This window comes from Mustela lutreola, chromosome 11 (genome assembly GCF_030435805.1).
Source record: "Mustela lutreola isolate mMusLut2 chromosome 11, mMusLut2.pri, whole genome shotgun sequence".
Lineage (NCBI taxonomy): Eukaryota > Metazoa > Chordata > Mammalia > Carnivora > Mustelidae > Mustela > Mustela lutreola.
In genome coordinates this window covers 65,772,122-65,796,340 of record NC_081300.1, presented here as the reverse complement: position 1 = coordinate 65,796,340, position 24,219 = coordinate 65,772,122, and the positions used below count along the sequence as shown (strand labels likewise).

Here is a 24,219-nt window from a genome sequence, read left to right as displayed (position 1 = left end):
TTAACAAATTACATCTGCAAAGATCCTATCCTGAAATCAGGGTCCAGTGAGAGATGCTGGAGGTTAAGACTCAAACATACATTTGATCCCCCAGAGGGATCAGTGTGAGGAGCCCCAGTCTCTCTGCCTGAGTCTCTCTTCCCTCAGTGCCACCAGCCCAACCCTGAGGCCCATCACCCCTCTCCTGCCCACCCAGGCCTCTGTGCTGCACTCTATGGTCAGGCCAGAGGACACACACTGACTGGCAACCTATGTAGTTCAGGTTTGTAGTAGCTGCAGAACTAGGTTCTCCCTCCCAGAACTAGGACATCACAGGTAGGACCAACTCTAGTGAGATGATGGGGATCACATGACACATATCACAGGGTCTAAAGAAGCAGGACGTAGTTCTGATCTAGTTCAGCTGGGACATCCTGTAATGTCTCTGTTGGAGAACCAGGACCATATCCCTGGGCCCATGACCCAGTGAGGAGGATGACAGCCTGAGACGATGTGCCTCTTGTGACCTGTGCAAGGGATAGTGCCTCTGGGGGCCTCTCTCTCTCTCTCTCTCTCTCTGTGTGTGTGTGTGTTAGAAAGAGAGAAGAGAGAGAGAGAGATTTTAGAGTTGCCAGGAAACTTTGCCAATTTTAAATGTCAAAATCCAAGACTTGTTATGTTTCCATAATTTCCACCCATCCTCTAAACTCCAGTGACTTTACTTTATATCATGTTTAAGGATAAAGGATATTGGGATGCCTGGGTGGCTCAGTTGGTTAAGCAGCTACCTTCGGCTCAGGTTGCGATCCCAGCATCCTGGGATCGAGTCCCACATTGGGCTCCTTGCTCAGCAGAGAGCCTGCTTCTCCCTCTGCCTCTGCCTGCCACTCTGTCTGCCTGTGCACTCTCTCTCTCTCTCTCTGACAAATAAATAAATTTTAAAAATCTTTTTTTAAAAAAGATAAAGGATATTAAAAGGAGCAGAAGGAGGAAAGATTTATGTGTGCTTACCACATATGAGGCATGATTCCAAGGACTTCTCACTTATTAAATTGTTTAATCATGAATACGCTACAAAAAAGCATTCTGATGATCACACCAATTTACAGATGCAGAAGCTGAGGCAGGTAGGATATGTAACTTGCCTGAGATCAAAGCTAGAAAGTGGCCAAACAAGCAGCAAACCAAAGTCTTCGGACCCCAAAATCCCTGGTTTCCATCACCAACCCATGGACTTCTGTGCTTTCAGGCTAAGAAATGGTCCCTTCTTAATGCTCCAGAAAGTTCTGTCTCCTTTTTCAAAAGCAAGTGACAGCTACTGGGACTTTGTAGAGCAGCCCATCCAACAGAAATAAAATTCCAACCACATTAGTAATTTAAAATTTTCTAGTAGCCACATTTTTAAAAAGAGAAGAAATGAGCAGAACTTGTTTTCATAGTACACTTTGTTTAGATCAATTTCTTGAAAATATTATCACATCAATATGAATTACATATAAAAATATTTTTTACCTTATCTTTTATGCAATGTCTTTGAAATCTGCTGGGTACCCCAGAACGACAAAACTTTTCTTTTGGGTTTACCCACATTTGATGGTACACAGGTTTTCATGCCTTGTAGGAGCCATGGATAGAGCAGGTTAAATGCATAAGGTTTCCTTAGGGTAACTGTGTCTACAGTATAGACTCACAGCCAGCAGGCTGTTTTTCTTTGGGAAACAGAGACAGCAACACCATGAAGATCTGAGCACTCTTCAGAACAGAGCCTGGGAGGATGTAGACTGGAATAAAGGAGAGAGAATGAAGACCAGAAGGTCTCAGTAGGCTTGGGATTAGGGCAGAGGGAGGATGGTGAAGGGTCGGTGCAGAGAGGGGATTCAAAGGGCAGGCTCTGGGATGTCTCCTGGGTTGGAAACTTGACTTATTCATCACTGTCTTGGCAAATGAGAATGATAAAATCATTTAATGTCTCACCATTAGATTTTTCTTTTAAAAGACTGGAGGAAAATTGTGCCTTGAGGCAACTATTTTTATTATGACTCATTCAGTGGAAACTGCACACATTTACAATAGGTTTAGCACCTACTGAGGGCTCAGAAGTAGTCATTTTGTTAAACTACCACTACATGTAGGGTGACATTCATCCCACGGGTCCGGGGGGCACTACTGTGGGTCTTGGTTTGAGACCCCAGTAAGTTCAAATCCCCTGGTCCATGCTCAAGTGCAAAAGTATAACTGATGGTTTCTTTGATGATACTTGTGTTGTGCAGAATCAACTCTCCACTCTAGAAACCCACACCTGCTCCTTCTTCTGACCTAAGGAAATTACCATGAGGCACTGAAGCTCAGGGGTTAGACAAAAGCTTCCACAGACCTACTGAAGAATGGAAAGTGGATTTGCATCTGATGCCCCTCCTTCCTTGAGCTGCAAGAGGATAAGATGGGAGTTTGGAGAGTTCAGTCCCAGCAGGAGATTCAGAGCAGACTTCTACGAAGTTCTCCCCACCATGGACTGGGTTCCCTTCTACATCCTGCCCTTCATTTTCTCTACAGGTCTGGGTTCCACCTCCTTAGCATTTCCTTCCAGACACAATCTCCAGGGACTACTGTCCAGTGTCTGGTACATTCAGCATCATTCTTGTGTTTTGTTTCCAGGTTTCTGTGCTCTGCCTGTGCTGACTCAGCCTCCATCAGCAAATGCCTCCCTGGAAGCCTCAGTCAAGCTTACATGCACTCTGAGCAGGGAGCACAGCAATTACTATGTTCTTTGGTATCAACAGGAACCAGGGAAGGCCCCTCGGTATTTGATGAAGGTTAATAGTGACGGAAGTTACAGCAAGGGGGATGGGATCCCCAATCGCTTCTCAGGCTCCAGCTCTGGGGCTGACCGCTATTTAACCATCTCCGACATCCAGTCTGAGGATGAAGCTGAGTATTACTGCGGTGAGAGCCATACAATCGATGGCCAAGACGGTTAAGCCACAGTGATACGCACAAAGGGGAAGTGAGGCTAAAACCTCCCACTCTCTCTCTCCTCTTCCCCATGGGATCCAGGGGGAACGGCTGTATGCCCCCTCCAGGGCCCTGAGACCTTTGCCTCTCCCTGGAAACCCTGTAACTCTGACCAAATACCAAAACAATATTACAGAGAGACTGATACAGGGAATAACTAAGGTCATTTTGACAACAGAACATTCTCTTTTGTTTCCCATACTTCTGAGAAAGATCAGATCAGCCCAGACAAGAAAATGAACCTGAGACAGTAACTGGTCTGAGAAGAAAGCTTGAGCCATCAGACCTTGAGCATCCATGATGGGTCTCTGCTCAGGAAATGGACAGAGAGATCTCAGAGTTCAGCTTACCAAGGAGGTTGGTTGAGTGAATACCATCAAAATAATTTCATCATGAAGCATAACAGGACTCTTGCAAGTGTTGAATGTTTTCAAGGAAACATTTGGTCCCCAAGGGAGGTATGGCAGAGAGTCTTAAAACCATGGTGGGTGGGAGGAGTCAAGATGGCGGAGAAGTAGCAGGCTGAGACTACTTCAGCTAGCAGAAGATCAGCTAGATAGCTTATCTAAAGATTGCAAACACCTGCAAATCCATTGGCAGATCGAAGAGAAGAAGAACAGCAATTCTAGAAACAGAAAAACAACCACTTTCTGAAAGGTAGGACCGGCGGAGAAGTGAATCCAAAGCGACGGGCAGATAGACCCCGGGGGGGAGGGGCCGGCTCTCGGCCAGCAGTGGAGCAACGGAGCACAAAACCGGGACTTTTAAAAGTCTGTTCCGCTGAGGGACATCGCTCCAGAGGCTAAACTGGGGCAAAGCCCACGCGGGCTCAGTGTGGCCTCAGGTCCCACAGGGTCACAGAAGGATCGGGGGTGTCTGAGTGTCACAGAGCTTATGGGTATTGGAACGGGAAAGCCGGCTACAGAGACGGAGCCAACAGTAAGCTCACAGCTCGGTGTTATCTTGAACCGGTCGCAGGCTCGGTGAGCTCGGAGCGCGGCCGGAGGTCAGGCAGACAGGAGTACCTGGGCGCTGTTCTCTGAGGGCACACTGAGGAGTGGGGCCCTGGGCTCTCGGCTCCTCCTGGCCAGAGACCAGGAGGCCGCCATTTGTGTTCCCGTCCTCCGGAACTCTACGGAAAGCGCTCAGGGAACAAAAGCTCCTGAAAGCAAACCCGAGTGGATTACATACCCAGGCCCCGGGTAAGGGCGGTGCAATTCCGCCTGGGGCAAAGACAATTGAGAATCACTACAACAACCCCTCCCCCAGAAGATCAACAAGAAATCCAGCCAAGACCAAGTTCACCTACCAAGGAGTGCGGTTTCAATACCAAGGAGAGCAGCATAATTCCAAAGGAGGAGAAAGCAAAGCACGAAACTCATGGCTTTCTCCCTGTGATTTTTTTTAGTCTTGCGGTAATTTAATTTTTTTCTTTTTCATTTTTTGTTTTTTTTTCTCGCCTTCGGGTAAAATTTTTTTTTAACTGTTACCTTTTTCTTTTTTAACGATTTTTTACTAGTTTATCTAATATATATTTTTTTTCTTTTTTATATTTTTCTTAGGTGTTTTCATTTTTTTTAAATTCTTTTTTTTTTTCATTTTTCTTTTTTTTTTCTTTCTTCCTTTTTGAACCTCTTTTTATCCCCTTTCTCCCCCCTCACGATTTGGGATCTCTTCTAATTTGGTTAAAGCATATTTTCCTGGGGTTGTTGCCACCCTTTTAGTATTTTACTTGCCCCTTCATATACTCTTCTCTGGACAAAATGACAAGACGGAAAAATTCAACACAAAAAAAAGAACAAGAGGCAGTACCGAAGGCTAGGGACCTAATCAATACAGACATTGGTAATATGTCAGATCTAGAGTTCAGAATGACAATTCTCAAGGTTCTAGCTGGGCTCGAAAAAGGCATGGAAGATATTAGAGAAACCCTCTCGAGAGATATAAAAGCCCTTTCTGGAGAAATAAAAGAACTAAAATCTAACCAAGTTGAAATCAAAAAAGCTATTAATGAGGTGCAATCAAAAATGGAGGCTCTCACTGCTAGGATAAATGAGGCAGAAGAAAGAATTAGTGATATAGAAGACCAAATGACAGAAAATAAAGAAGCTGAGCAAAAGAGGGACAAACAGCTACTGGACCACGAGGGGAGAATTCGAGAGATAAGTGACACCATAAGACAAAACAACATTAGAATAACTGGGATTCCAGAAGAAGAAGAGAGAGAGAGGGGAGCAGAAGGTATACTGGAGAGAATTATTGGGGAGAATTTCCCCAATATGGCAAAGGGAACGAGCATCAAAATTCAGGAGGTTCAGAGAACACCCCTCAAAATCAATAAGAATAGGCCCACACCCCGACACCTAATAGTAAAATTTACAAGTCTCAGTGACAAAGAGAAAATCCTGAAAGCAGCCCGTAAAAGAAGTCTGTAACATACAATGGTAAGAATATTAGATTGGCAGCTGACTTATCCACAGAGACCTGGCAGGCCAGAAAGAGCTGGCATGATATTTTCAGAGCACTAAACGAGAAAAACATGCAGCCAAGAATACTATATCCAGCTAGGCTATCATTGAAAATAGAAGGAGAGATTAAAAGCTTCCAGGACAAACAAAAACTGAAAGAATTTGCAAACACCAAACCAGCTCTACAGGAAATCTTGAAAGGGGTCCTCTAAGCAAAGAGAGAGCCTACAAGTGGTAGATCAGAAAGGAACAGAGACCATATACAGTAACAGTCACCTTACAGGCAATACAATGGCCCTAAATTCATATCTCTCAATAGTTACCCTGAATGTTAATGGGCTAAATGCCCCTGTCAAAAGACACAGGCTATCAGAATGGATAAAAAAACAAAACCCATCTATATGTTGCCTCCAAGAAACTCATTTTAAGCCCGAAGACAACTCCAGATTTAAAGTGAGGGGGTGGAAAAGAATTTACCATGCTAATGGACATCAGAAGAAAGCAGGAGTGGCAATCCTTATATCAGATCAATTAGATTTTAAGCCAAAGACTATAATAAGAGATGAGGAAGGACACTATATCATACTCAAAGGGTCTGTCCAACAAGAAGATTTAACAATTTTAAATATCTATGCCCCCAACGTGGGAGCAGCCAACTATATAAACCAATTAATAACAAAATCAAAGAAACACATCAACAATAATACAATCATAGTAGGGGACGTTAACACTCCCCTCACTGAAATGGACAGATCATCCAAGCAAAAGATCAGCAAGGAAATAAAGGCCTTAAACGACACACTGGACCAGATGGACATCACAGATATATTCAGAACATTTCATCCCAAAGCAACAGAATACACATTCTTCCCTAGTGCACATGGAACATTCTCCAGAATAGATCACATCCTCGGTCCTAAATCAGGACTCAACCGGTATCAAAAGATTGGGATCATTCCCTGCACATTTTCAGACCACAATGCTCTGAAGCTAGACCTCAACCACAAGAGGAAGTTTGGAAAGAACCCAAATACATGGAGACTAAACAGCATCCTTCTAAAGAATGAATGGCTCAACCGGGAAATTAAAGAGGAATTGAAAAAAATCATGGAAACAAATGATAATGAAAATACAACGGTTCAAAATCTGTGGGACACAACAAAGGCAGTCCTGAGAGGAAAATATATAGCGATACAAGCCTTTCTCAAGGAACAAGAAAGGTCTCAAGTACACAACCTAACCCTACACCTAAAGGAGCTGGAGAAAGAACAAGAAAGAAACCCTAAGCCCAGAAGGAGAAGAGAAATCATAAAGATCAGAGCAGAAATCAATGAAATAGAAACCAAAAAAACAATAGAACAAATCAACGAAACTAGGAGCTGGCTCTTTGAAAGAATTAATAAAATTGATAAACCCCTGGCCAGACTTATCAAAAAGAAAAGAGAAAGGACCCAAATAAATAAAATCATGAATGAAAGAGGAGAGATCACAACTAACACCAACGAAATACAAACTATTTTAAGAACATACTATGAGCAACGCTACGCCAACAAATTTGACAATCTGGAAGAAATGGATGCATTCCTAGAAACATATAAACTACCACAACTGAACCAGGAAGAAATAGAAAGCCTGAACAGACCCATAACCAGTAAGGAGATTGAAACAGTCATTAAAAATCTCCAAACAAACAAAAGCCCAGGGCCAGACGGCTTCCCGGGGGAATTCTACCAAACATTTAAAGAAGAACTAATTCCTATTCTCCTGAAATTGTTCCAAAAAATAGAAATGGAAGGAAAACTCCCAAACTCATTTTATGGGTCCAGCATCACCTTGATCCCAAAACCAGACAAGGATCCCACCAAAAAAGAGAGCTATAGACCAATATCCTTGATGAACACAGATGCGAAAATACTCAACAAAATACTAGCCAATAGGATTCAACAGTACATTAAAAAGATTATTCACCACGACCAAGTGGGATTTATTCCAGGGCTGCAAGGTTGGTTCAACATCCGTAAATCAGTCAATGTGATACAACACATCAATAAAAGAAAGAACAAGAACCATATGATACTCTCAATAGATGCTGAAAAAGCATTTGACAAAGTACAGCATCCCTTCCTGATCAAAACTCTTCAAAGTGTAGGGATAGAGGGCACAAACCTCAATATCATCAAAGCCATCTATGAAAAACCCACCGTAAATATCATTCTCAATGGAGAAAAACTGAAAGCTTTTCCGCTAAGGTCAGGAACATGGCAGGGATGTCCATTATCACCACTGCTATTCAACATAGTACTAGAAGTCCTAGCCTCAGCAATCAGACAACAAAAGGAAATTAAAGGAATCCAAATTGGCAAAGAAGTCAAATTATCACTCTTCGCAGATGATATGATACCATATGTGGAAAACCCAAAAGACTCCACTCCAAAACTGCTAGAACTTGTTCAGGAATTCAGTAAAGTTTCTGGATATAAAGTCAATGCACAGAAATCAGTTGCATTTCTCTACACCAACAGCAAGACAGAAGAAAGAGAAATTAAGGAGTCAATCCCATTTACAATTGCATCCAAAACCATAAGATACCTAGGAATAAACCTAACCAAAGAGGCACAGAATCTATACTCAGAAAACTATAAAGTACTCATGAAAGAAATTGAGGAAGACACAAAGAAATGGAAAAATGTTCCATGCTCCTGGATTGGAAGAATAAATATTGTGAAAATGTCTATGCTACCTAAAGCAATCTACACATTTAATGCAATTCCTATCAAAGTACCATCCATCTTTTTCAAAGAAATGGAACGAACAATTCTAAAATTTATATGGAACCAGAAAAGACCTCGAATAGCCAAAGGGATATTTAAAAAAGAAAGCCAAAGCTGGTGGCATCACAATTCTGGACTTCAAGCTCTATTACAAAGCTGTCATCATCAAGACATCATGGTACCGACACATAACCAGATACATAGATCAATGTAACAGAATAGAGAGCCCAGAAATAGACCCTCAACTCTATGGTCAACTAATCTTTGACAAAGCAGGAAAGAATGTCCAGTGGAAAAAAGACAGCCTCTTTAATAAATGGTGTTGGGAAAATTGGACAGCCACATGCAGAAAAATGAAATTGGACCATTTCCTTACACCACACACAAAAATAGACTCAAAATGGATGAAGGACCTCAATGTGCGAAAGGAATCCATCAAAATCCTTGAGGAGAACACAGGCAGCAACCTCTTCGTCCTCAGCCGCAGCAGCATCTTCCTAGGACTATCGCCAAAGGCAAGGGAAGCAAGGGCAAAAATGAACTATTGAGATTTCATCAAGATCAAAAGCTTTTGCACAGCAAAGGAAACAATTAACAAAACCAAAAGACAACTGACAGAATGGGAGAATATATTTGCAAACGACATGTCAGATAAAGGGCTAGTGTCCAAAATCTATAAAGAAATTAGCAAACTCAACACCCAAAGAACAAATAATCCAATCAAGAAATGGGCAGAGGACATGAACAGACATTTCTGCAAAGAAGACATCCAGATGGCCAACAGACACATGAAAAAGTGCTCCATATCACTCGGCATCAGGGAAATACAAATCAAAACCACAATGAGATATCACCTCTCACCAGTCAGAATGGCTAAAATCAACAAGTCAGGAAATGACAGATGCTGGAGGATGTGGAGAAAGAGGAACCCTCCTACACTGTTGGTGGGAATGCAAGCTGGTGCAACCACTCTGGAAAACAGCATGGAGGTTCCTCAAAATGTTGAAAATAGAACTGCCCTATGACCCAGCAATTGCACTACTGGGTATTTACCCTAAAGATACAAACGTAGTGATCCAAAGGGGCACGTGCACCCAAATGTTTATAGCAGCAATGTCCACAATAGCCAAACTATGGAAAGAACCTAGATGTCCATCAACAGATGAACAGATAAAGAAGATGTGGTATATATACACAATGGAATACTATGCAGCCATCTAAAGAAATGAAATCTTGCCATTTGGGACAACATGGATGGAACTAGAGGGTATCATGCTTAGCGAAATAAGTCAAGCAGAGAAAGACAACTATCACATGATCTCCCTGATATGTTGAAGTGGTGATGCAATATGGGGGCTTAAGTGAGTAGGAGAAGAATGAATGAAACAAGATGGGATTGGGAGGGAGACAAACCATAAGTGTCTCTTAATCTCACAAAACAAACTGAGGGTTGCTGGGGGGAGGGGAGTTGGGAGAAGGCGGGTGGGGTTATGGACATTGGGGAGGGTATGTGCTTTGGTGAGTGCTGTGAAGTGTGTAAACCTGGTGATTCACAGACCTGTACCCCTGGGGATAAAAATATATGTTTATAAATAATTAAAAATTAAAAAAAAAATACACAGGTGAGATTGTCAGAAAAATTGATGCTACAGAAGTAAAAGTTAGTGAATGTGAATACAGGGCAATGAAAACTGTTAAACCTGAAACAGAGAGAGAAAAGCTGGAAAAAATGAATAAAACCTCTGTGCCTAAGATAACATCATGCAGCCCAAAGAGTGTGATTAGAGTAACTAGGGGAGAGAAGATGGGGAGCAGGTGGTTAATAAAAAAAATATTTCCAGAAATAATAGCCAAAAATATTCAAACTTTAGTGACTACATAAGCCAATATATTCAAGAAGCTCAATGAAGCTTGGGAACAGGGAACATGAGAGACAGCACAGCAGACATTGTAATGAAATTACTACAAACCAGTGATGCAGAAACTCTCACAGCCAGAGAGGAGAGTCATGTTCCCTACAGAGAAACTAGCATCCTGATGGTAGTGCATTTCTCATTATAAGCCTTGTGAGCAAGAAAACCGAAGAGCAATGTCTGAAAACACTTAAAGAAGAAAACCTATCAACCTCAATCTCTACCTAGTGATAATGTCATTGAAAAACGAAGACAAAATAAAACTTTTCAAACTGCAAGCCTCACAAAACTGATCACCTGTACACTTTCCCTACAAGTAATAGTAAAGGATGCCCCATAGGAACAATGACAGAGAGAAATGTAACTCTATGAAAAGATGTAAAAAGCATCAGATATCAGAGCTATATGGATAAATAGAAAAAAGTTATAGTTAATGTCTGTAAAAAGTAGTCGACTATTTAAGCAGAAATAATAGCAATACATTTTGATTTATAATGGTTGTAAAAACTAAAATATATGACAATGTTAGCAAAAATGACAGGAAAAGAAAAATCATGTTATCGCATTCTTATGGTACCTAAGGATGGCTTTTTGGCATGAGGTACTCTGATGAGTTAAGAAGTGAGGATTTGCACCCTGAAATAAGACATTAAAATCAAAAGATTTGAACCACAAAGAGAAAACTCTGGTAGAGCACCTTGTTTAGGATTCTCCAGAGAATATGGATCCAACAGGGCATGTATCTCATATACACCTACATGTGTATTCAAATGTTACACAGAGAGATACAAAGGAAGAGACAGAGAGAAGCTCATGTTAACAAACAGGTCGTGCAGAGGCACCTGGGTGGCTCAGCTGGTTAAACATCTCCCTTTGGCTCAGGTAATGATCAGGATCCTGGGACTGAGCCCTGAGTCAGGCTCCCTCTTCAGTGGGGAGCCTGCATCCCCCCTCTTTCTGTCTCTCTCTCTCAAATAAGTAAATAAATAAAACCTTTAAAAAAAAAAAAAGGAAGCATCCATAGGGACAGAATCCCTGCACTCAGGGAAAGGAAGAGAAGGATTCCAGTAGATTTTGTTATGGTGAGAAATCCAGTGAGAAACAGTGGATTAACACCTTTACTGAAAAGAGGGGAAAACTATTCTTCATGTGGGGAAAATGTCTTTCAAACATGAAATCTAAATTAAAGATTTCCACATACACAAAAACTGACACAATTGATCAAAAACTGACCCAAACCACAAGCAGTAAATGGACATCCCTCAGGGTGCCTGTGTGGCTCAGTCAGTTAAGCATCTGACTTCATCTGAGTCACGATCCCAAGGTCCTGGAATCAAGAACCCTGCTCAGGAGGGGGCCTGTTACTCCCTCTCCTGCTCCCCCTGTTTGTGTTCTCTCTCTCTGTCAAATAAAAAATAAAATATTTTAAAAAATGGACTTCCCTCAGGCAGGGGAGGTGATTCCAGGAAGAATCTGAATCTATAAAAACAATGTAAGGGATGCCTGGGTGGCTCAGTTGGTTAAGTATCTGCCTTTGGTTCAGGTCATGATCCCAAGGTCCTGGGATGGAGTCCTGCATCAGGCTTCTTGCTCAGCAGGGAGCCTGCCTCTCCCTCTTCCTACTGCTCTCCCTGCTTGTGCGTTAGCTCTCTCCCTCTCTCTCACTCTCACTCTATCTCTGGAAAATAAATAAATAAAATCTTTTTTTAAAAATCAATGTAAAAATCAGAAATTCTAACTAAAGGGACAAATAATAAGACTTTTTTTATTATCTAAATCTCTTTTTTAAGGTTTTTTAAATTTATTTATATGACAGAGATCACAAGTAGGTGGAGAGGCAGGCAGAGAAAGTGGAAGAAGCAGACTCCCTGCCGAGCAGAGAGCCCGATGCGGGACTCGATCCCAGAACCCCGAGACCACGACCCAAGCCAAAGGCAGAGGCCCAACCCACTGAGCCACCCAGGTGCCCCATTATCTAAATCTCTTTAAAAGATACATCACTGGGGCGCCTGGGTGGCTCGGTGGGTTAAAGCCTCTGCCTTCGGCTCAGGTCATGATCCCAGGGTCCTGGGATGGAGCCCCGCATCGGGCGCTCTGCTCAACAGGCAGCCCGCTTCCACCTCTCTCTCTCTCTGCCAGCCTCTCTGCCTGCTTGTGATCTCTGCCTGTCAAATAAATAAATAAAATCTTTAAAATAAAAAAAAAAGGTACATCACTGTAAAGCAGAAAAAAAAATCCAATGGAAAAAAGACAAGTCTCCTCAATAAATTGTGCTGGGAAAATTGGACAGTAGAATTAAACTTGACCATTCTCTTATACCATACCCAAAAATAAACTCAAAATGGATGAAAGACCTCAATGTGAGACAGGAATCCATTCAAATCCTTGAGGAGAACATAGGCAGTAACTTCTCAACATTGCCCACAGCAACTGCTTTCAGGCACATCTCCAAAGGCGATAGAAACAAAAGCAAAAATTAACTTCATCAAGATAAAAGGTTTCTGCACAGCAAAGAAAACAGTCAATAACACAAAGAGGCAACCCATGGAATGGGAGAAGATATTCATAAATGACCATACAGACAAAGGGCTGATATCCAATATCTATAAAGAACTTCTCAAACTCAACACTCAACAGATAAGTCAAAAAATGGGCAGAAGACAGGAACAGACACTTCTTCTCCAAAGAAGACATACAAATGGCTAACAGACATGAAAAAAATGTTCATCATTAGCCATCAGGGAAATTCAAATCAAAACCACATTGAGATATCACCTTACACCAGTTAGAATGGCAAATATTAACAAGACATGAAATAACAAATGTTGGGGATGATGTGGAGAAAGGGAACCTTCTTACACTGTTGATGGGAATGCAAGTTGATGCAGCCGCTTTGGAAAACAGTGTGGAGATTCCTTAAGAAATTAAAAATAGAGCTTCCCTATGACCCTGCAATTGCACTACTTGGTATGTACCCCAAAGATACAGATGTAGTGAAAAGAAGGGCCATCTGTACCCCAATGTTCATAACAGCAATGTCCACAATAGCCAAACTGTGGAAAGAGCCAAGATGCCCTTCAACAGACAAATGGATAAAGAAGATATGGTCCATATATACAATGGAATATTACTCAGCCATCAGAAAGGATGAATACCTACCATTTGCATCACATGCATGGAATGCAGTGACTATACTGAGTGAAATAATTCAAGCAGAGAAAGCCAATTATTATATGGTTTCACTTACTTGTGGAGCATAAGGAATAACATGGAGGACATTAGGAGAAGGAAAGGAAAAGTGAAGGGGGGGAAATCAGAAGGGGAGATGAACCATGAGAGACCATGGACTCTGAGAAACAAACTGGGGGTTTTGGAAGGGAGAGGGGTGGGGAGATGGGTGAGCCTGGTGATGGGTATTAAGGATGGCATATATTGCATAGAGCACTGGGTGTGGTGCATAAACAATGAATCTTGAAACATTGCATCAAAAACTTATGATGTATTGTATGGTGACATAATACGAATAATACGAAAAAAATTTATAAAATGATGTCACTGCCCACACAAATATAATAACTATTTATGTTGAAATTTCTAACAGAGGTGAAATAATATGTAGGAAAAATCACAGAGAATATGTTGAGAGGTGAGACACATAAAGATGTTATCAGGTGCTTATTGTCCATGGGACATGGCAGCATCATGGGAATATGGACTATCGCAAGTTACTGATCATAAGACAGAAAGAACTTACAGCTTGTAAGCAGAGGAAATAGATAAAATGGAATCATATCAAATGCTGCATTAATCCAAAAAAGATACATGGAAAGGGGGAACAAAAAACACGTGGGACAAAAGATGCTATATTGAAGGGACAGTGTTAATCACATTCAGGAATGCTCTAAACACCACGATTAATTACAGGGTTTATCAGACTGAGTGTCACAGCAACACCCAAGTGGCTGCTGCTGATGGGAAACCTCCAGTAAAGGAAATGACACTGAAATGTTTTAGGACAATTCTCACCCACTTCTGCTCCACAATGTAAGTCATGAAACATTCACAGGTAACAGAGAGAAAATCTGGGAAAATGAACTGAATCCTTTAAATAATTAGAATGAATGTACTCTGTAATGTATTTCACACACAGAGAGAAAGGAAGAAATAATCTGAGTGCATATTTCATGAGAACAGGACTAGAAATGCCCCCACATGCCCCTTCCTTCCCCAGGCTTAACGATGTTCAAACACAAAGTGGCAAGAACTCCCTCTGCGGCCAAGAGGGGAACACAACTCCACGTGAACCAGATTGATGAAACTCACCCAGAAGCACAGGGATTCTCTCCACCAGTGGGAGAAGAAACATCTTCAAGGGGAAAAGTAAGGATATGAGGGAGGCTTAAGGTGGCCAGGGTCCAACTGGGACTCAGGAGACAGAACTCTGCGGTCGGTCCCCACCGTGGCCTGGGCCCTCTCCTGCTCCCCACACTACTCTCTGTCTGGGTGCTGCCCCTGGGCCTGCCCACAGGCTCAGCCCCCACTATACTCTGAGCATGACCCTGACCCTGAATTCAGTTCAGGGGATGCTGAAGGAGTAGAAACCCTGAGAATGAGCCCCACATTCCCCAGATCTTCAGACACTGTGGACTTCAGATGACTCTGTGCCCCCTATAGAATGGCCGGGACATCAGTGGAACCCCCATCTGCTTGGGGGAGCACAGACAGAGAACCAAGCAATAATGCAAAGCAGAGCCAGCAGGACCCAGGCCAGGCCTCTGCACATCCAAATAGCCAGGATGGGAATGGCAGTGAGTTTGGGACAGAAGCCTTGCTGCCCAGCCTGGCCCCTCCCTCCCTCTCATCCTGTTCAAGTTCTGCCCCAGGAAGTCCAGGGTCTGAATCCAGCACACCTAGTCTCCACTCCTGGACTCAACCCACTTTCCTCTATTTTCCTGGGAAGATAGCCACTCTGGTCATCAACTTTACCTACTGTGAAATAGGGAAGCTTAGCTCATGTAAGAAATACTCATTTCACATTAAATGATACCAAACATTAAAGAGTCTCTTTCATGAGAATGACTCTGAGGTCTCAGTGAGTTAATCCTGGTGTCGGAGTCTCCTATCTGTGAGTGGGGGAATCCAAGGAAAAGTTTTCAGCTACACTGGGACCTTCTTCCTGTGCAGTTAGATGAAGGTATGAATGAGTAGTTTCCCAAGTTCACCAAACCAGAGACTATGCTAGTTTACAAATACTCCCACACCAAATTCCAGACGATGTAGGCTGGAATGAGGGAAAAGAGGTAAAAACAGCAGTGATAACAATAAAATTAAAGGTTTGCCTGCTCAGCAGAATTTAGCACCAGAAGCATCACCTGTTGCTCTGATGACCCAACTGCATGGATAGGGATGCAGGAAGCATCGATCCTGATTCCTAAATACATAGGAACCTGGTGGTTCTGGACACTGACCCTTTTTGAATGCATTATACTGTAGCCTGCACTCTCCTTTTTGTAAGATAATACCGGGATATGCCAGGACATTTCAACCCTGGGACAAATACAGGAATCCCATCTGCCCTGCCTCCTGCACCTTGTATATGACCTTCTCTGCTGGGATAGGCAGACCAGGGGGGCAGCTGCCTGTGGAAGCCTGGAAACCCTGGTCCACAGCATTTCTCAGGTGACAGATGCTATGTGGTAACCTGCAGGAGGGAAGCTCCTGCTCTGAGTCCTTGTCCACCAGGAGGGGACAACAGAGCTACATCAGGAACAGCATGACAGAGGCTGGGGCTGCCCAGGGGGAGTCTCACAAAGGACACCAGCCCTGGGGGTCAGCGGGTTGTCTAAAGTTCAGTCCTCAGAGACTACCAGGATAATCCATGGTTGCAGGGACCATGTTCAGATGGTCAAAAACACAGTGTCACCAAGGACACTGACAAGAGTCCTGAAACAGTGAGCACCTCACCTGGGAAATTCAGGTCCCCTCTCTGTCCACCAGTGTCCCCAGGGACTGACTCCCCTCTGTGCTGGGCACATCCAGAGACACCCCAATAACTCACCCTGCCTCTCCTTCCCCACTTCCACCCCAACTCAGACCTGAAGCTGCAACTCCTTTGTTCAAGAGCATCTCAGGGAGCAGGAGTCAGAGCACTCGGGGTCCCTGGTCTCTGAGATGCAGCCTCCTTGTGAGACTGTTTCCAGAGTGACATGATTCTCATAGCTGCAGGGACCATGGCTCAGGTCCTCAAACTCACAACGTATGGGAACATGTAATCGTATGGATCCTCACAAGACCACAAACCTTGAAGTTGTTTCTCATGGTTTCAGTCCCATTACACAGGTTTGCATGAAACACTGATGAAAAAATTAAAAGGAATGAAATAGTTGACAATACCAATTGCTGTCATTGCTGTCTGCTGTGCGATAGGAGCTGTCATAGAGACAAGAGCACCATGTGTAAATAGAGTAGAAATCCTGATGAATCTCCAACAGCAGGTGGTTGTTTAACAGTTAAGCACCTACTTACAAAATGATGAAAGAATCTCAAAATGAGAGAGTTTCCTATTTTGTTGTCATGCCAAGGATGGGATCACAGAGGCTCTGGGAGATGCAGAGGGAAAAAGAAGCCAGGGAAGGAAAGTAATGAGGTCACAGGACCACCTTTCCCTGAATCAGGTGTTGTCTGCATCTTCCAGGATTCTGGAAGACCCTGGGCCAGTCCCGGACAAACCCCAGGCAGAATTGGTAGGGTCAGTGGTTATGTTCAAACCACAGGAATGTGACTGTGATACCAAATTTGGAGACCAAGTCTCATTTTCTGACCTGAGAGCTGTTGGAGGAAGCTGCAAGATGCTTTCTTCCTCCTCAATCACCTGGTCTGAGCTCACAAGTGATTTGAGTGCCGGAGAGGAGGAAATTTGCATAATTACTAACTTTCACAGACAAAGAGGCCTGGAAAGAAATAAGAGAGGCCAGGGTGAGGCTGGTCCAGCTGTGATTCTTAGAAGAGAGAGCACTGAGCATATTCACCATGGCCTGGACCCTCACTCACTCCTCGTTCTCACTCTCTGTACAGGTGCTCTCCGCAGTCTGGCTCACACTCTTACCCCACAGGACCTGAGCTGAGCCTGCCCCAAACCCTGAGCTCAGGCACAGCACAACCTCAGTATTGGGACCCTGGTATGAACTCCTGGACCTCATTGCAACCTCTCCTCTTCTGTCTTTTCAGGCTCCATGGTCTCCACCTTTTGTCTCAGTGGCCCTGGGACAGACAGCTACAATCACCTGCACTGGAGAGGAAATGGACTATGATTATGTACACTGGTACCAGCAGAAGCCAGGGCAAGCCCCTTTGATGGTCATTTATGCAGATAGTGAGCGGCCCTCTGGGATCCCAGAGTGATTCTCTGGCTCCAAGTCAGGCAACATGGCCACCCTGACCATCAGCATGTCACAGGCCGAGGACAAGGCTGACTATTACTGTCATTCCTATGACAGCAGCAGTAATGCTCACAGTGACACAGGCAGATGGGGAAGTGAAACACAAACCCCTTCCCTATCTATGTCACCCTCTCCTACAGCCCAGGAGACCTGTGCACAGAGCAGTGAGGTCTGGCCCAGGTCCCCAGGTCTGAGGTCCCCAGTATGTGCCCTCCCAGTCCTCCAGGCAGCCTGTGCAGGGTGAATTAGCAGGAGATTTGTAATCAGTTGATAGAACTCTATTTCCTCTGGGACTATGTGTAAAGGAAGAACTACACAGGTGAGAAGCAGAAATAGAAGACATTTTTTAAAGAACACTTCTTTTAAAACTTCCAAAATAATGTCTGGAAATTTAAAAATACAGGAGACAGCCTGACAGCAGGTTTGATGCTGCAAAAGAAGATATTAGGAAACTTGATGTCATAGTGATGGAAAGTATTCAAAATGAAACACACCCTGAAATACCTAGTAAAATTAATGAATGCTCAGTGCCCAGAGGACATCTTCACTCCACCCAGAGAGTGTGCAAGTGTAGGGACTTCAAGGAGGGAAGGTAAGGGACTGAGGGTGAAATTAAAAAAAAAAAAAAAAAACCTGTGAAGAGTACATTAAAAAGGTTATCCACCATGACCAGGTGGGATTCATCCCTGGGTTGCAAGGGTGCTTCAACATTCACAAATCAATCAATATGATAGAACAAATCAATAAGAGAAGAGAGAAGAACCACATGGTCCTCTCAATTGATGCAGAAAAAGCATTTGACAAAATCCAGCATCCGTTCCTGATTAAAACGTTTCAAAGTGGGGTGCCTGGGTGGCTTAGTGGGTTAAAGCCACTGCCTTCAGCTCAGGTCATGATCCCAGGGTCCTGGGATCGAGCCACATCGGGCTCCCTGGTCAGCAGGGAGCCTGCTTCCTCCTCTCTGCCTGCCTCTCTGCCTACTTGTGATCTCTGCCTGTGAAATAAATAAATAAAACCTTTTTTTTTTTTAATGCTTCAAAGTATAGGGATAGAGGGAACATTTCTGAACTTCATAAAATCTATGAAAAACCCACAGTGAATATCTTCCTCAAAGGGAAAAAGCTCACAGCCCTTTCCTTTGAAATCAGGAACACAATAAGGATGCTCACTCACACCACTCTTGTTCAGCATAGTACTAGAAGTCCTAGCAACAGCAATCAGACAACAAAGAGAAATAAAACGTATTCAAATTGGCAATGAAGAAGTCAAACTCTCTCCTTTCACAGGTGACATGATACTTTTTATGAAAAACCCAAAAGAATCCACCCCCAAACTCCTAGAACTCATACAGCAGTTCAGTGATGTGCCAGGGTACAAAATCAATGTACAGAAATTAGTTGTTTTCTTATACACTAACAATGAAAATACAGAAAGGGAAATTAGAGAATCGATTCCATTTACTATAGCACCAAGAACCATAAAATACCTGGGAATAAACTTAACCAAAGAGGCAAAGGACCTGTACTCAAGGAACTACAGAACACTCATGAAAGAAATTGAAGAAGACACAAAATATATGTATATAAAAAATATATGTTTATAAAAAATAAAAAATAAAAAAAATAAAAAAATAAAAAATATGGAAGACCATTGCATGCTCATGGATGAGAAAAATAAACATTGTTAAAATGTCTACACTGCCAGAGCAATCTATACTTTCAATGCCACTCCAATCAAAATTCCACCAGTATTTTTCAAAGAGCTGGAGCAAATAATCCAAAAATTTGTATGGAACCAGAGGAGACCCCAAATTGCTAAAGAAATGTTGAAAAAGAAACACAAAACTGGGGGCATCACGTTGCCAGATTTCAAGCTTTAACAAAGCTGTGATCACAAGACAACATGGTACTGGCATAGAAAAGACAGAGTGTCCAGTGGAACAGAGTAGAGAGCCCAGATATGGACCCTCAACTCTATGGGCAAATAATCTTTGACAAAGCAGGAAAAAATATACAGTGGAAAAAAGACAGTCTCTTCAATAAATGGTGCTGGGAAAAAATTGGACAGCTATGTGTAGAAGAATGAAACTCAACCATTCTTTTACACCATACACAAAGATAAACTCAAAATGGATAAAAGACCTCAACGTGAGACAGGAATCCATCAGAATCCTAGAGGAGAACATAGGCAGTAACCTATTTGACATCGGCCACAGCAACTTCTCAAGATCTGTCTCCACAGGCAAAGGAACCAAAAGTGAAAATGAACTTTTGGGGACTTCATCAAGATCAAAAGCTTCTGTACAACAAAGGAAACAGTCAACAAGACAAAGAGGCAGCCCACAGAATGGAAGAAGATATTCACAAATTACAGTCCAGACAAAGGGCTGATATCCAAGATCTATAAAGAACTCCTCAAACTCAGCACAAACAAAACAGATAATTATGTCAAAAAATGGGCAGAAGATAGGAACAGACACTTCTCCAAAGAAGACATGCAAATGGCTATCAGACACATGAAAAAATGTTCATCATCACTAGCCATCAGGAAGATTAGAATCAAAACCACATTAAGATATAACCTTACATCTGTTAGAAAGGCCAAAATTAACAAGACAGGAAACAACATGTATTGGAGAGGATGTGGAGAAAGGGGAACCCTCTTACACTGCTGGTGGGAATGCAAGTTGGTGCAGCCACTTTGGAAAATAGTGTGGAGGTTCCTTAAGAAGTTAAATATAGAGCTTCCCTATGACCCTGCAATTGCACTACTGGGTATTTACCCCAAATATACAGATGTAGTGAAAAGAAGGGCCACCTGTACCCCAATGTTCATAGCAGCAATGGCCATAGTCACCAAACTGTGGAAAGAACCAAGATGCCCTTCAACAGACAAATGGATAAAGAAGATGTGGTCCATATATACTATGGAGTATTATGCCTCCATCAGAAAGGATGAATATCCAACTTCTGTATCAACATGGATGGGACTGGAAGAGATTATGCTGAGTGAAATAAGTCAAGCAGAGAGAGTCAATTATCATATGGTTTCGCTTATTTGTGAGCATAGGAAATAACACGGAGGACATGGGGTGATGGAGAGGAGCAGTGAGTTGGGGGAAATTGGATGGGGAGACGAACCATGAAAGACTGCGGACTCTGGGAAACAAACTGAGGGTTTTGGAGGGGAGGTGGCTGGGAGGTTGGTGAGCCTGGTAGTGGGTACTATGGAGGGCACATATTGCATGGAGCACTGGGTGTGGTGCATAAACAATGAATTCTGGAATATTGAAAAGAAATTTTTACATAAGTAAATAAAAATTTTTTAATTTGTGAATAAATCATCTACAAAAAGCCTTCAAATTTGGAGAAACCCAGGAGCAAATATATTCAAGAAGTTCAAAGAAACTCAGGTACAGGGAACATGAGAAACAGCACAGGACACATCGTATGAAATTGCTACAGATCAGTGATGCAGACACTCTCACAGCCAGAGAGGAGAGTCATGTTCCCTACAGAGAACCAGCATCATTCTGGGAGCACATTTCTCATCATGAACCATGTAAATTGTAAAACAGGGAGAAATGTCTTCAACATACTAATAGGAAATATCTGTCATCTTTGGTCTTTACTGACGAGAAATGTCATTGAAAAGTGAAGACAAAACCAATGTTTCTCAGACAGCAAACCTCCCAGAATTGATCACCCGCAGACCCCCAGGACAAGTGACAGTGAAGGATGTTCCTCAGTCAGAAGGAAAGAGTGGCATATGGAAATGTGAGTCTACATAAAGTATAATAAGCTTGGGAGACCATAACTACATGGATAAAAATAAAACAAATTTTAGTAGTTAATGCCTTTAAGTACAATCAAGTGCTAAAAGCAAAAACAATAGCAACGTGTTTAATTTATAATGGAGAACCAGGTAAAACGTATGACAATGTGAGCAGAAATAATGGTGGAGTTGAAACCAAGTTATGACGTCCTTATCCTGCATCTGAGTGATCATGTCCCTGGAAGGAACTCCAATAAGGTAGGAGGTGAGGAATGCAAATCCAAAAGAAACCCACCATAGCCTGGACCCTCTCTTGCTTCCCCTCCTCACTTGGTTCTACCACCACATTGCTCCACAACCAGGTTCTTTTTTTTTAATTGCCATAATTCTTTTAATAATTTTTTTAAATAAGTCTCCCATTTACCCCTATCCTTGCCAAGTTCACTAAGCTGAATCTTTCCCTGTCTCACATGACCATATTGCTTTGCCCAGTAGAATGTGGACAGTCAAAACATACACCACCCCCAAGTAGAGGTTTTATTTTATCATTTTTTTCTTTTATATCTTTATTTTTTTAATTTTTTATTTCTTTTCAGCATAGCAGTATTCATTGTTTTTGCACCACACCCAGTGCTCCATGAAATACGCACCCTCTCTAATACCCACCACCTGGTTCCCCCAACCTCCCACCCCCGCCCCTTCAAAACCCTCAGATTATTTTGCAGAGTCCATAGTCTCTCATGATTCACCTCCCCTTCCAATTTCCCTCAACTCCCTTCTCCTCTCCATCTCCCCTTGTCCTCCATGCTATTTGTTATGCTCCACAAATAAGTGAAACCATATGATAACTGACTCTCTCTGCTTGACTTATTTTACTCAGCATAATCTCTTCCAGTCCCGTCCATGTTGCTACAAAAGTTGGGTATTCATCCTTTCTGATGGAGACATAATACTCCATAGTGTATATGGACCACATCTTCCTTATCCATTTGTCCGTTGAAGGGCATCTTGGTTCTTTCCACAGTTTGGCGACTGTGGCCATTGCTGCTATAAACATTGGGGTACAGATGGCCCTTCTTTTCACTACATCTGTATATTTGGGGTAAATACCCAGTAGTGCTATGTCAGGATCATAGGGAAGCTCTATTTTTAATTTCTTTTTTTTTTTTGGCTTTTTAAATTTTTATTTAAATTCAACTTAGGTAACATATACTGTATCTATTTTTAATTTCTTGAGGAAACTTCAAACTGTTTTCCAAAGTGGCTGCACCAACTTGCATTCTCACCAACAGTGTGAGAGGGTTCCCCTGTCTCCACATCCTCTCCAACATATGTTGTTTCCTGTCTTGCTAATTTTGGCCATTCTAACTGGTGTCAGGTGGTATCTCAATATGGTTTTAATTTGAATCTCCCTGTTGGCTAGTGATGAACATTTTTTCCTGTGTCTGACAGCCATTTGCATGTCTTCTTTGGAGAAGTGTCTGTTCTTATCTTCTGAGGAGTTCTTTATAGATCTTGGATATCAGCCCTTTGTCTGGACTGTAATTTGTGAATATCTTCTCCCATTCTGTGGGCTGCCTCTTTGTCTTGTTGACTGTTTCCTTTGTTGTACAGAAGCTTTTGATCTTGATGAAGTCCCCAAAAGTTCATTTTCACTTTTGGTTCCTTTGCCTGTGGAGACAGATCTTGAGAAGTTGCTGTGGCCGATGTCAAATAGGTTACTGCCTATGTTCTCCTCTAGGATTCTGATGGATTCCTGTCTCACGTTGAGGTCTTTATCCATTTTGAGTTTATCTTTGTGTATGGTGTAAGAGAATGGTCGAGTTTCATTCTACTACATATAGCTGTCCAGTTTCCGCAGCACCATTTATTGAAGAGACTGTCTTTTTTCCACTGTATATTTTTTCCTGTTTTTTTTTTGAAGATTATTTGCCCATAGAGTTGAGGGTCCATATCTGGGCTCTCTACTCTGTTCCACTGGACACTCTGTCTTTTCTATGCCAGTGCCATACTGTCTTGGTGATCACAGCTTTGTAGTAAAGCTTTAAATCAGGTAACGTGATGCCCCCAGTTTTATTTTTGTTTTTCAACATTTCCTTCGCGATTTGGGGTCTCTTCTGATTCCATACAAATTTTTGGATTATTTTTTCCAGCTCTTTGAAAAATACTGGTGGAATTTCGATCAGAATGGCATTGAAAGTATAGATTTCTCTAGGCAGTATAGACATTTTAACAATGTTTATTCTTCCGATCCAAGACCATGGAATGGTCTTCCATCTTTTTGGGTCTTCTTCAATTTCTTTCATGAGTGTTCTGTAGTTCCTTGAGTGCAGGTCCTTTACCTCTTTGGTTAGGTTTATTCCCAGGTATCTTATGATTCTTGGTGCTATAGTAAATGGAATCGATTATCTAATTTCCCTTTCTGTGTTTTCATTGTCAGGTATAAGAAAGCAACCGATTTCTGTACATTGACTTTGTATCCTGCCACATTACTCAATGCTGTATGAGTTCCAGTAGTTTGGGGGTGGAGTCTTTTGGGTTTTCCATATAAAGAATCATGTCATCTGCGAAGAGAGAGACCTTGACTTCTTCATTGCCAATTTGAATACCTTTTATTTCTCTTTGTTGTCTGATTGCTGTTGCTAGAACTTCTAATACTATATTGAACAAGAGTGGTGAAAGTGGGCATCCTTGTCGTGTTCTTGATCTCAATGGGAAGGCTGCAAGCTTTTTCCCTTTGAGGATGATATTTGCTGTGGGTCTTTCATAGATAGATTTTATGAAGTTCAGCAATGTTCCTTCTATCCCTATACTTTGAAGCGTTTTAATCAGGAACAGATGCTGGATTTTGTCAAATGCTTTT

General features: G+C 42.2%; 2 protein-coding genes and 1 gene segment (V, D, J or C); all 3 read left to right on the top strand.

Annotated features, from left to right (window-relative positions):
- LOC131811715 (immunoglobulin lambda-1 light chain-like) overlaps positions 1–24,219 on the top strand; it is a 204,189-nt gene that overhangs the window by 119,258 nt on the left and 60,712 nt on the right. The gene's annotated exons all lie outside the window — the stretch shown is intronic.
- The window catches only part of LOC131811716 (immunoglobulin lambda-1 light chain-like), a 209,112-nt gene that overhangs the window by 142,499 nt on the left and 42,394 nt on the right, over positions 1–24,219 (top strand). The window lies entirely within an intron of this gene.
- LOC131811713 (immunoglobulin lambda variable 4-3-like) overlaps positions 1–24,219 on the top strand; it is a 158,456-nt gene that overhangs the window by 97,168 nt on the left and 37,069 nt on the right. Inside the window, 1 exon segment of the V gene segment in view lies at positions 2,635–2,922. Coding sequence covers positions 2,635–2,922 — 288 coding nt within the window.